Source organism: Petromyzon marinus, chromosome 10, assembly GCF_048934315.1.
Source record: "Petromyzon marinus isolate PM22_M1 ecotype Great Lakes invasive population chromosome 10, UKy_Petmar_22M1.pri1.0, whole genome shotgun sequence".
NCBI classification, from domain to species: domain Eukaryota; kingdom Metazoa; phylum Chordata; class Hyperoartia; order Petromyzontiformes; family Petromyzontidae; genus Petromyzon; species Petromyzon marinus.
The window spans coordinates 11,646,413-11,659,902 of record NC_133676.1 but is presented as its reverse complement, the minus strand read 5'-3'; the positions used below and the strand labels follow the sequence as shown (position 1 = coordinate 11,659,902).

At 45.5% G+C, this 13,490-nt stretch overlaps 1 protein-coding gene across 3 annotated transcripts in view; it reads left to right on the top strand.

Moving 5' to 3' along the window:
• LOC116940897 (dual specificity calcium/calmodulin-dependent 3',5'-cyclic nucleotide phosphodiesterase 1A-like) overlaps window positions 1-13,441 on the top strand; it is a 74,521-nt gene extending 61,080 nt beyond the window's left edge. For 2 of the 3 annotated variants that reach the window (XM_032951239.2, XM_032951241.2), the window contains exons 15-18: window positions 622-770; window positions 3,524-3,838; window positions 5,741-5,830; window positions 9,368-13,441. In XM_032951239.2, coding sequence (XP_032807130.2) covers window positions 622-770; window positions 3,524-3,838; window positions 5,741-5,830; window positions 9,368-9,549 — 736 coding nt within the window. In that variant the 3' untranslated portion in view covers window positions 9,550-13,441. Of the gene's footprint in view, window positions 1-621; window positions 771-3,523; window positions 3,839-5,740; window positions 5,831-7,417; window positions 7,470-9,367 lie in introns of all 3 variants that reach the window. The other variant, XM_032951240.2, reaches the window with a different exon arrangement.
• Window positions 13,442-13,490: the final 49 nt, after the last annotated feature.

Sequence of the window (13,490 nt, the reverse complement as noted above, 5' to 3'; positions counted from 1 at the left end):
CACAGAGAGACCCATTTAGAAACTAAAATGTCCTGGCAGTGGCTTCATAAGCAGCACTGTCTCCACCATATGGGGTGCATGCAGACCATGCAGCTTCCCGCGGGAACTGGTCTTGTGGGAACCCAGCATTAGGTCCATTATCATCACCTCCACATGCTGCATTTGCATTCCAACTATCAATGAATCCACCTGCGTGAGTCACCTGAGACTGGAAAACCCAAGGCGAACTTCAATGAATCTCCAAACCGGAGTGACAAACCAGCACTAATGATGGTGCAGTTGGAATATAATTGGTGCATAACAAACCGTGTGTCCTAAATAGGCACCTAACGACGCGTCAATTAATCGACTGAAGTCGACTCTTACGGCCACAATACAGGCATGAAATTCTGCGCGTAAGAATCGATTTGATTTAAACGTTCATGTTGTATTCGATAGATTCTCGTAAACCCTGCAGCCAATAGAGATTCCACACACACCGAATTGTAAGTCGAATCCCATCGTTGAATTGAGAGTTTCACCAAATCGCGTAGTGGGGGTGATTTGTTACACACCTTCCCCCTCAATGGGTGTTTTTATTTTCTTTCCGCCCCCCCCCCCTCCGCAATTTCCTGAGTGCAGTGTCGGGGGCATGGAGGTGAGCCAGAGAGGCGGTAAAGCCAGCCCCGCCCCGGGCTCCGTGCTGTCCGTCGACATCGCGTACTTCGGAGCGGCGTGGCGCGAGTGCATTGTCTACAACAAGGAGCGCTGGAAACAGCTCGACATCATAGGTGGGGGGGGGGAGCTCACTCGGTGATAATTTTGGTAACCTCTTTGGTTCTTTCGGTAAAGTCACGTAGAATGAGAATAAAAGAATAAAATAAAATAAGCACTGTCGTCCCGACAGTTCTGTTCTTTCACCTGATGAAGGTTGCTTGTGTTGTGGCCGAAACGTCGTGAGAATTTTATTGTCTTATTATATATTATTATTTTATTCTCGTTCTACGTGACTTTACCGAAAGAACCAAAGAAGATGAATCCTTGCAGTCACGAAAGCTTTAAATCGAAATTTTGGTAACGTTAAACTTTTAACGTGCCTCTCTACCAGAGCGAGTGAACAGCGTTCACTCGCTCTGGTAGAGAGAGATGACGACTTGGAGGTGCGAGGAGAAGGAACCGCAGACGCGCGGGAAGGCAGCGGCCATGCGATGAGCTGGTGCCAACAATTGGCCAAGCTCTGCGGTCCTCTATGTATTAAGCTGTTATCGGCTAATTTAAGGATTGTTTTACATGTGGGAGGAAACCAGAGAACCCGGAGAATGTTAAACTCGATTAGTACCCTGTAGGCACTGGAATATCTTGGGGTACCCCTTCATTAGGGAATAGGATTTCAGCTTGGTTCCCCGTGGCTAAAATCCTTACAAAAGAAAAAAGAAAGTTAAACCTGCCTAATTTCAATATACCACATCACGGCAATTCACGTGGGAGAAGACCTAAGCATGCGGAGAAAATCCACGCTATAATTAATTAATAGTTAATTGTTTGATTATACATAAATATAAAATCATTTTGAAAATGACCATGATTTTATTTCGAGCCGGGATAATAATAACAACAGTAATGGCCGATGGCTAAAATGACCCCTGAATGCACCTGAGTTCATGGATCTCCGAAGCTAGACAGGGTTGAGTCTCATTGGTAAAGAGCTTGCCACGTGGTGTAGGTGTGAACTTCTGAGGTGACCAAGAGATGGGATTGGCCACGTGTGCTGCGAACGAAAAATCTACACACATACAAGTCTCTCCCTCGTATGCACGGGTTTTCTCCAGGTTATCCGTTGCTCTCCCACATGCCAATCATCATTGCTGGGATTGTTTTGAAAAGTCTTGAGACTGACTCCTTGAGGATGTTGCATTATTATTAATTTCAAGAAATACATTATTTCTGTTCTTTGTTGAGCATGGTGGTGGGTTCGAGTCTGGTTCATGCAGACACCAGCAGATATACAACGATCCTATGAATGACACCAGCAGAAGAGTCCTGCTCACATGATCCACGAACTTCACCAGACAGCACGAGCTGCTGCCTCGATGTGCTATGATAAATGCATCATGGTGTAAAAGCACAAGTTGGTCAAAACTTGTTATGTTCATTCAACTGCCATGACATTTAATCCGGCTGTTTGTATTCATGTCTCGTTAGTATTAGCATAACCTCCAAATCCTGGAATCCAATGTAAGTTTATTTTTACATCTCAGTCGACCACATGTGTTTCGAAGAGGCTGGAAACTGCTGGACAGTATAGGTGTGGCACCCAATGAAAGTTCTCGGTGCAAATTACAAATGAATCATCGGCAGGGGCGGAGCTACGGGGGGGCTGGGGGGGGCTTAGCCCCCCTTGAAATTTTGGGAAAGTCGGTAATCGGGATAACCGGATATCTGGCTGCTGCAAAATGCTGCAGGCTGCCACCTTGTGCTGCCCTGCAGGCTGCCACCTTGTGTGCTGCCCTGCAGGCTGCCACTTTGTGCTGCCCTGCAGGCTGTCACCTTGTGCTGCCCTGCAGGCTGCTTGAGCGGCAGCCTTTCGAACTTATCGAACTTATTAGCCACATCAGCGGCTCCGACCTATTAATAAACTCCGCGTTCAAATCCAATAAAATTAGTTTTATACATTTGTGGCGCCCATTGGAAAACATACACTGGATATCTCAGAATATTGAAGTCAGCCCCCCCAAAGTCAAAATCCTGGCTCCGCCCCTGATCATCGGCATTATTAACACGTAGGCTTTCGCCACCAATATCATCCATAAATCTGGCTGTCGGGTGATGAAGCTAGTTGTAATTACTGGCGAAACGACGGAATCAGATTGTAAATGTTGTGGCTTGGCTCTCCAACACACCGGTGTGCTGTACTAGTGACGAATTGGCCACGTTCTGTTTACGTGACAACCCTTACTAGTTGGCTGTGTCGGGTGGTGGCGGGTTTTAACGACACATTTATATATTTACGCGATCTAACCCAAAAAACCCTCTATTATGGAGCATTATTACCGTTGACTCCGAGAGATGATCGCGTTATCGTCGGGTTACAATAACGTCGTGCAGTGCCCGGAGCGGCGGTACACGCCGTCAAGCCGCTGCTCTGAGGGCACGGCGAGTGATTCACGCTCACCAGACTCTCGACCTGCAGGGAGTTATGAGGTGGCCTGTCGCAGCCAGTACAGGAACCAGGTCGTCTGGTTTGAATGTCACATGCTTGTGTGTTTATGTCCCCCCCCCCACCTCATACCCATGCATTTCCTCTGATAATTAGTTTTCTCCCACATGTAAAAGCACTTAGTAAGTGGTTGTAAAAAAACAAAAAATGCATGACCATCATCAAAAACAGTCTCGAGACTGAGGTGAGACGTTCCTGAATCAACACGGCAGTAATACATAGATTTCTTCCGAACTTCTTTTTCCGCAGAGAGGAACTCGGCCAGGAGCCAGCCAGAACACCCGAGTAATGATTTGTAATCATCGTCCGATTATTCCCTTTTTATAGACCAACGCCTCAAAAAGGGACTGTCGGTCGATAAAGCGGCGGACGAGGAGGACATGGCGGCTGCCAAGCCCAGCGAGACGAAGCCAGAGCCACCGGAGGAGGAACAACCGGTCATAGTCATGACCCCACGGAGACGAGCCAGAGCGCCCCTTTCCCGGAACGGGAGTCGAAGCCGCGTGGGCAGCGGGAGGTCGGTGGGCATGGGAGAGAAGGCGACCAATGGGAAGACCAACGGCAGCTTCAGCAGCACGGACGACGGCGATCCCCGGACCATGACGCCCGGTAGCGACTCGGGGAACTTCGCTGCGATCGATGGTAAAAAAATAAAAACGACAAGGAAGAAAAACTGTGCATATTTCATGGCTCCTGTATCGCTTTCCCAGCATGTGTTTGTCCACTGAAGTATTTAATGGCGGTACGGTCGTCGATGGCTGGCTGCCACGGAAAACTGTTTGTACATATTTATGAATAGTCCTTGACGTGCTGATTTGTTTTTGTAGGTTTTGGGCTGGCCCTTTGATTCGTTTTTCCGGTTTTCTAAAAGGCGAGTCTGTAATAGCAACATACCTTTATACTTAAGTTTTGTGAATATTGCATTATCTTTCAAAAAGTTTTATTTACCCATTGTTCCCAACAGACAAATAAATAATAGACATACTGTACATCAAATACATCTGCTGACTTTATTTATGCCCATTGCAAGAGTACTGCTGCCATGGTCCAAACACAATTAGTATAAGGTGAGCCTATGAATACTGGATGGCCATTATTGCAATGGAGACTTACTTACTGGTACATTAATCAGTACATGTGCAGAAAATGTATGAATCTGCTGGATGGATTCCCCATGCTGCTTTAAGGATGGGGCATTGTTTGACAATACTTCGCCATACTGGTCATTGTGGGATGATGAAGAATATCACTCGCCACTGATGTTAGCCATCGGTGGGAATCAAACTCAAGATGACATGTTCATAGTTCAGTGCGCTAAGCACTACACCACTGTTCCACCCCAGATGAAACATATTTAGGGAGATCGCTTATGTGACCTGTTGCAGCTTTTCTACCTCTCCCCTATCATATGGCAATTCTTCCTTACTCGTACATAGCCCCAGCTCCAACAATCAAGGACGCCACCGGACGGAACCCAGCGTCAACCGCCTGTCATTGGGAGGGTCACTCCTCCTGCTCTGGTGCACCTGTTGTCTGAAACCCATTCACCCTGGCTCTCAGCACTGTTGACTTTCTCTTCGTCTTAACTCTAAACTTCGTCTGCCCCATTCGCCGATACCGCCTCCCCCACCTCATTACAGACGCCCCCCCCCCCCAACAGTCATCTACTAGCTCCTTGAACGCCATTCCTCGCCACCCATCACGCTCCGTCTCTGCAAGTTTACCAATCTCCTCCATTCTGATACGACCTGTATTCGTGACACGCTGCGCTCGCCTGATGACACGTTAATATGTTCCACGTGATGTAAAGAGCGCTGATCTGCAGATATAGATTGTGTGTGTGTGTACACGAGAAATGTCCCTCATGATACGGTCACTCAGGCTTTCTCAGGTCGCTCTTGTTAATGAGAATTACCCTGGTCTCTTGAGATCTCACCTGGTTAAGCAAAATACGCTTGATATGGAAAGTGCTAATTCAAATGTATAGGGATCGTGTGCGTGTGTTTGTGTGTACGTGTAATGTCCCATGGGGACCGGTAGTGTAGTGGTTATCGCACTGTGCTACGAACTCGGTGACTCAAGTTCGTATCCAACATTAGTGGCGAATATCTGAAACTGGTTCTGGGCATCAGCTAGGTCGACTCAGCCTTACATGAATACCCAATGCAGTGTGTAAACATCAGCTTTGGGGAGAAGACAAAGGCGGCCGGGAGTGGTGCTGGCCACCCACCTCCATGTGTACCGTGCCAGCCTTAATATGTGCTTGCTAACAGCACTTGCCCCAATAATTTATTAAAGCCTTTATGGGGGATTTTTGTCTTTGTGTAATGTCCCACGTGACATAGATTACGATTGAACTTACCTAAGATGGAGAAATTGTGTGTTTTTTTATTGTACGGCCCTCATCCAGCAGTGGATTGGCAAAAGGGGCTGTACATGTGCATACAGCTCACTTATTATTGAATTGTCAGATGCTGTAGCTTGTATGATAGCTGCTGCCATTGTCACAAGCGCTGATGTTATTGCTGCTGTTGCCATGTGCAGACAGCCCAGAGGGGAGCAGCAAGGGACAGAACGGATCGTCTCCATCGCAACGGCAGCTCCCGTTGGAGGAACAAAAACAGGTGGAGGAAGGTGAGATACAAGCCGATTTACTTGAATAATAAATAATCTGCCTCCGAGTTCATTTTTATCCGTAGCGCAGTGGGGCCTTGCGAGACTTCTCACCTGGAGCTGCCAAGCAACCCAATGAGATGTACGTGCGTTTCCTGCTAAGGGAGTGCATGGTCCGAGAGTGTGGTGGTGGGTTGGGGTGGGTTTGTACCGTAATGTTTTGCCAAATTAGCAGGCGTAATGTTTGGAGTACAGCTTCTTAAATGTGATTTTGAATGGAGGTGTTGCCTATTATTCATGCATCTATTCGTAATTTATTTAGTGCCTTGGTCAAGGCGCGATACAGGTAATTAATAATGGTACATATGAATGTAATGGCGAAGATGAGGTGAAATAAAACAGAACCTGTGATACGTGAATAAGTGAATTGCTATAATCCAGGCGTCAGCAACCTGCAGCTCCGGAAACCCGCATGCGGCTGTTTATGGACTGCTACGTGACGTTATGCACAAGCACCGTGACTTTTGAAATATTGAGCTTTTAAGCAAAGTCGAACAAAAAATTGGCTCTCTCTGTCATATTGGTTGCCAAACCCTGGTACAGTCATGAGTGTACGATTTAGTGGGGCCATTAACACGTTAATTCATAACATCGTATCCATGTAATTAATGAGTTCACTGACATGTTCGTTCGTAAACTCGTACAGATGTAATTAGTAAGACCATTAATGCATTAATCAATGAACTCGTACGTGTATAATTAGTGAGCCCGCTAATAGTTTATTAACAAACTCGTATTCGCGTAGTGTCCCCATTTCTGTGTTCATTCATAAACGTACATGCATGTAACTGGCGATTTTATTAATGCATTCATTCATAAGCTTTCACAAAAATTGCATATGTAAATTTTCTCATTCTTAAGGAGTGTATTGCATATGTATAATTATACGTAAAACGCTTTGTTAAATACAACGCTACATGTAGACAACCGTGGTCAATACTACGCACGAACTTATCCCACCGTAAGAATTAGCAAATGGGAAATCAGAGTAGCGTCACTTTAGCTTCTACTGCAAAGCCCCGTTGCCTTTTAGTAATATGACTGCCTATGATATTATATTTATAGGGCGCCTTTTACTCGAGGCGCTTAACATAGTTTACAAAACGGCAACACAAAAACACGATTTGGATAGCAGGGGCATGGCAAGGACTGCGGGATGAGACTCCACGATAGGGTTTCACGAAAGGGTCGGGGAGGGACGGGGAGGAGTGGAGGGGTGAGGGGAGGGAAGTAGAGGTGAGGCTTCAAGAGAGGATTGATGGACGGTATTGGTTCATTGTCATGATAAATACGATAAGAGGTTGAAGTGTGTACGCGGTTTTGTTTTCAGCTCCATCGTAAGTGACCTCTGTGCTGCTCCAAGTGAAGTGTGACTTTTCACGAATGCCCCCATTTTTACTTTTAACATATTTCTCCCCGTGCATAACGATGCAAGTGTGTTTCTCTCCCACAGGTATTTTTAACATTTCTTTTTTTAGTTTCCAGGATTTGTGTCGAGGACATCTCGAGTGTTTTTCTGTTTAGATAACTTAGGTCTTTTTCTTTCAGGCTCTGAAGTCACAGCGGATCAGTAGGAATTGGGGGAAGCAGCTTCTCCAAGGTTGAGCTACCACTTCCTCAATTTACCATCTCAATCATACAATACCTTGAAAACAACCTCTACCTGACCAAACCAATGCATGACCTAACTTCCCATTCCCATATTCCATTTTGCTAACCAGGGTGGACTTGCTGTGATATTGTGCATTTTTGGTCATGGATGCTTCCCTTCCTTCACTGCCTACAGTGAGGGAAAAAAGTATTTGATCCCCTGTTGATTTTGTACGTTTGCCCACTGACAAAGAAATGATCAGTCTATAATTTTAATGGTAGGTTTATTTGAACAGTGAGAGACAAAATAACAACAAAAAATCCAGAAAAACGCATGTCAAAAATGTTATAAATTGATTTGCATTTTAATGAGTGAAATAAGTATTTGACCCCTCTGCAAAACATGACTTAGTACTTGGTGGCAAAACTCTCGTTGGCAATCACAGAGTTCAGACGTTTCTTGTAGTTGGCCACCAGGTTTGCACACATCTCAGGAGGGATTTTGTCCCACTCCTCTTTGCAGATCTTCTCCAAGTCATTAAGGTTTCGAGGCTGACGTTTGGCAACTCGAACCTTCAGCTCCCTCCACAGATTTTCTATGGGATTAAGGTCTGGAGACTGGCTAGGCCACTCCAGGACCTGAATGTGCTTCTTCTTGAGCCACTCCTTTGTTGCCTTGGCCGTGTGTATTGGGTCATTGTCATGCTGGAATACCCATCCATGACCCGTTTTCAATGCCCTGGCTGAGGGAAGGAGGTTCTAACCCAAGATTTGACGGTACATGGCCCCGTCCATCGTCCCTTTGATGCGGTGAAGTTGTCCTGTCCCCTTAGCGGAAAAACACCCCCAAAGCATAATGTTTCCACCTCCATGTTTGACGGTGGGGATGGTGTTCTTAAAGTCATAGGCAGCATTCCTCCTCCTCCAAACACGGCGAGTTGAGTTGATGCCAAAGAGCTCCATTTTGGTCTCATGTGACCACAACACTTTCACCCAGTTGTCCTCTGAATCATTCAGATATTCATTGGCAAACTTCAGACGGGCATGTATATGTGCTTTCTTGAGCAGGGGGACCTTGCAGGCGCTGCAGGATTTCAGTCCTTCACGGCGTAGTGTGTTACCAATTGTTTTCTTGGTGACTATGGTCCCAGCTCCCTTGAGATCATTGACAAGATCCTCCCGTGTCGTTCTGGGCTGATTCCTCACAGTTCTCATGATCATTACAACTCCACGAGGTAAGATTTTGCATGGAGCCCCAGGCCGAGGGAGATTGACAGTTCTTTGTGTTTCTTCCATTTGCGAATAATCGCACCAACTGTTGTCACCTTCTCACCAAGCTGCTTGGCAATGGTCTTGTAGCCCATTCCAGCCTTGTGTAGGTCTACAATCTTGTCCCTGACATCCTTGGAGAGCTCTTTGGTCTTGGCCATGGTGGAGAGTTTGGAATCTGATTCATTGATTGCTTCTGTGGACAAGTGTCTTTTATACAGGTAACAAGCTGAGATTAGGATCACTCTCTTTAAAAGTGTGCTCCTAATCTCAGCTCGTTACCTGTATAAAAGACACCTGGGAGCCAGAAATCTTTCTGATTGAGAGGGGGTCAAATACTTATTTCCCTCATTAAAATGCAAATCAATTTATAACATTTTTGACATGCGTTTTTCTGGATTTTGTTGTTGTTATTCTGTCTCTCACTGTTCAAATAAACCTACCATTAAAATTATAGACTGATCATTTCTTTGTCAGTGGGCAAACGTACAAAATCAGCAGGGGATCAAATACTTTTTTCCCTCACTGTAACTCCCCTCCACCACCTTGATAACAAAAGAACAAAAAATCCCCCTTCTGTTTTGTGCTTTGGTCGAGGCGGCGGCTCACTTCCCTCGCTCTCTTCTTCCCTTTCCCCAGCCTCGGTCGGCGTCGTGGGCCTCAAGTTCATGGGGGATGACAGTGACCGGCCCCCGTACTGCGCCAGTTACCACACCAGCCCAAGCCCTCCGGACACGACGCGTCGGTCCGGCAGCACGGACGCCCGCACCAAAGCGCGCAGGCTACGTCGCCTCAGCATGAGGGCCAACGTGCTGCGCTAGCCGATGCAGCGCGTTCCGTTTTCTCGTCACCGTCACTCCACATGTCCTGGCTCCTTGGAGGCGACGTGGAAGCGATGGTGTCTGGTGTGGACAGCTGCCCCCTCTACCCACCAGGGGGAAGGAACAGGAGCTGGGATTGCGGTGGCGGCGGTGGTGCTGGTGGTGGAGGCAGCTGCCGCTTCAGAATGGAAACTTACGATTGAAGACTTCCGTTCCGCTATGCCGCTTCAATGTTTACAGGACGAGACATTTTGTGTTCTTAAGACAGAACCAAAGCTTCAGAATAAAAAATATATATATTATATTGTAAGCAAATTAAATGAAAACAAAAAACGTCTTTTTTTCCTTCTGATTCTCAGAGAATGTAGGAACCGAGGTAGATTAAGCATACGAGTAGATACTGCGGTCTAATTTTCCTCACTTGACCTCCAGAGGCCAAGGAACGAGGGGCACAATTAAGAGCGAGATTATGGTCCGGTGTCTCCACTTTGAAATTCGCCGCCACAGACCGCACGGAGGAGCACGGACGCGGCGATGGTATAAACAGAACGACCCCATCGCACGTTGGGCGCCAATTGTGCTATTCAGTCCCACACCCTTGTTGCCTTGCCCCAGCTGTTCACAGTCGGGCGGAGAGAGGACCCTCCTGTGCACTCCGGCGTTGGCCGAGCGACCGTACAAATCCAACCGTCCGCTGCGCGGCCGACTGCTCGAATCCGAAGGCCACGTAGTGGCACAGTAAGACTCTTTGCCGTACCTTTGTTGCCTATCGCTCAAAGCCGTGGACGTTGAGGCAGAGAGCCTCAGAGGCGGACCACTGAACCCCCCCCTCCACCTTTATTTACTGTTCTTAAGAAAACGCAGGAAACAAAAGTTGTATTTTATTGCTTCGACTTACAAATTCAGGCTTACTTTTTCATGGCAGCAGCATTTCGATTTTGTTAAAAAAAAACACCAGTAAGGGTATGTCTGTGGAAAGCACGCCAATCCTCACAGGGTGTAAACTCTGCGGTGGCTCTTCAGTGCCTGCATCTCTTGAGCGTTGTGGCTGCGATTACACCTCCCCGTGCACATCGGGGTAGGGGGCAGTGCTGTACCGCACAGTTGGACTTGGCCGCCTAAATCCGCGTTTGGTGTGAATTGTCCTTGCTCCCTTGTCACTTAAACCAGCTGTTGATGCCCTTGTCGCGTTCATCTTAGCTATCACATGGACAAGCATGTGACATTGATTGACATGCAATAAGGAAATTAGTGGACGTGGCTGAATGTCTCAGGGCTTCCAGTATCTGTGTCGGGAGTGCTTAGCCAGCAACACGAACATCTTGGGTGTCACATCCTGGGCTTTTATATATAAAACAAATAATATCCAGGCTTTTGTTAATCCACTGTTCGATGAAGGCCTCACCACGCACTGACTAATATGTGCTCCAGCAACATGAGCTTTAACCTGAGATTAAACTAAGTATAGGGAATTGATATACCCTAAACTTTATTATATATTAGTTCGCCACTTATTTACAACTATCATCACCTCTGTGCAGTGGGGATGAATGACTTGCTGCATTTCCATGACGAATATAAACAGATCCAAGCCACGCCTGAAATGTGTGCCTCAAGCACAATTGTATAAAAAGTAGTTTTAACGCATACTGACGTTGGCTTCCATTACCCAGAAGCTAACCACCGTTATTTTGTATAAAAAAAAGAAATTTATGGGCCCGAAGTTAACCTTAATGGCGCTCGTCTCTTCTGAGTTGGCCCCCATGACATCGCGACTGTTCAAGAGGGTGGGCCTCGCTTAAAGCAAGCGGTGTTAGCCACCTTGGCCAAAGGGAGCCACACCACGCGGGCCCAGAGAAAAGTTGAACCGCAGAACTTGAGCACGCGCTCGTCACAAGGCTGCCGTGGGAATCCGGACTACAAAGTAGTCGTGGGAACAAGTGGCACGAAGCCACACGTGAGGCGAACGAGTACAAGCGTAAGCAATTTGTTTCTCAAGTTTATTCAGTAATTTATTTTGCCCGTTTTGGTTTGGGGCCGGAGGGCACTGGTGTGCAAAGAAGTGGCGGTAAAGGTGGCCTTTGTAGCCGTCTTGCATTATATTGCGTCATTAAACAGTTACGGCTCATTTTACACTTGTGTATGATTATTATACGATGTATATTGTATATTAACACCGGTAATAATGGGAATTAAGATTTCCATATGTATTTCATGAAATGAATTGAGATGGATTTAATGTAATTTATTTTTTTCCCAATTTGTTAAACTGTATTATTACTGTAATTGTAATTACAAAAAATGCACAAAAGTCATAGGTGCTGAACCATACGCGGGTTGCATCAACAACTGTTAAGCATAAGGCTGTCATACCGGATCTCAGTTATGATAGATTTGCAATGCAAATGCCGAAGTCCAGCCTCAAGAGCGTTTGCTGCATATACAAATACGTGAGGACACTAAAGTCCATTCCTCAGAAGTACTGGCACCATGGAACTTGATGTGGTCTTTAATTAATATGCCCTGTCCTGAAGGTCAATGACACCAAACCACCCGTTCTGGGCCTGACCTAAAGTTGAGCCCTGCTTTGGCCATCCTCACATCCCTTCAGTAACCTGGCCATTTAGTGTTCATGGCTCATGGTTTAAAATTCTTGAGAGAAATATAAATGATAGGGAATTCAAGAAAGATCACTTTTTAAAAAACAAATATTTACATTAAAACTGCATTATATGAGAGTGGTTCAAGGATAACCTGAACTTTGAGATGTGTAGAATTAAACCTAAGTGAATTATTCGTACTGTTTTTCAACGTATTTCCCTGCTACACATGCAATTGACCCATAGGTGTTGTGACACCTTATTGCCGGTAGCGTATAGAGTTTTTTACAAGTACGCAGACATTGCAAGACATGTGCTTTCATATCCTCATCACGTTGTATTTACTCATTTCCACTTTTAAACCTAATGCACCTAACACACCTATGCATGAGACACGCATAGCAAAAATTTACATCTGACCTCGTGTAAATTTCAACTACTGACACTTCCCTTCACCAAAAATGTCATAACAATGCTGCCCCACAACACGTGACAAGACTTTTATTCCGCCATCTTGGAAAATACCCCGACTGCTTTGCACAGCCGAGATGTCATTTCACACTGGAGTTGCCAAATGTTGCCATTCCAACCCCACAATCTTCCAACAGTGATCTATCATTCTATTCCCATTATCTAGAACAAAAAGTACAGGTTAACCTTGAAACGCCCTTGTAGATAAAAGCCAGTGAGGGAGAGTTGGTAATTTGTTGAAAGGAAATAACATGTACTGCACCATCGTCCTGCCCCTTCAAGTTTGTTTCCATTTGCATTTGTTTAAACCACGCGACCCTGGACCGGTTTTTACTTCACTCATTAGTAATGCACACGCATTTATTCACAAATGTTTAGCCTTGGGTAACTGGACAATGCCACTGTGGGGGTAACAATCTCAGTGCATCTTTGGGCTTCAGTTTTTGGTTACACTGTATTAAAGTTCTTTTTTATTCGTGCATTGACAATGGCGTCCATAACGGCATTTACTTAAGAGATATGTGGCTCTGTGCGAAGATTCTCCAGAAAATAGTTTGATGTTTGATGCATTTTAAATGTTCATTAACTTTTTTGGCAATGGAGATACATGTATTTGTTTTCTGTAACAAGGAGAATGTCGCATACCATTTATTATTGTTTTACCCAGTACAGCACTGACGGAAACAAAGAGAGACCGAATACTGTGACTTCATTTTTTTCTCCATTTTTTTGTGTGAAATCCTCTGCATTAGATGAATAAACAAATACCGTTTCATGTAAACCAATAAATCCGTTGTTGAAGGCCTTTTTGGAACGCTCAATTCACATTGATTCGTGTATTTGCTTACTGTGTAAGAATTATATTATCGT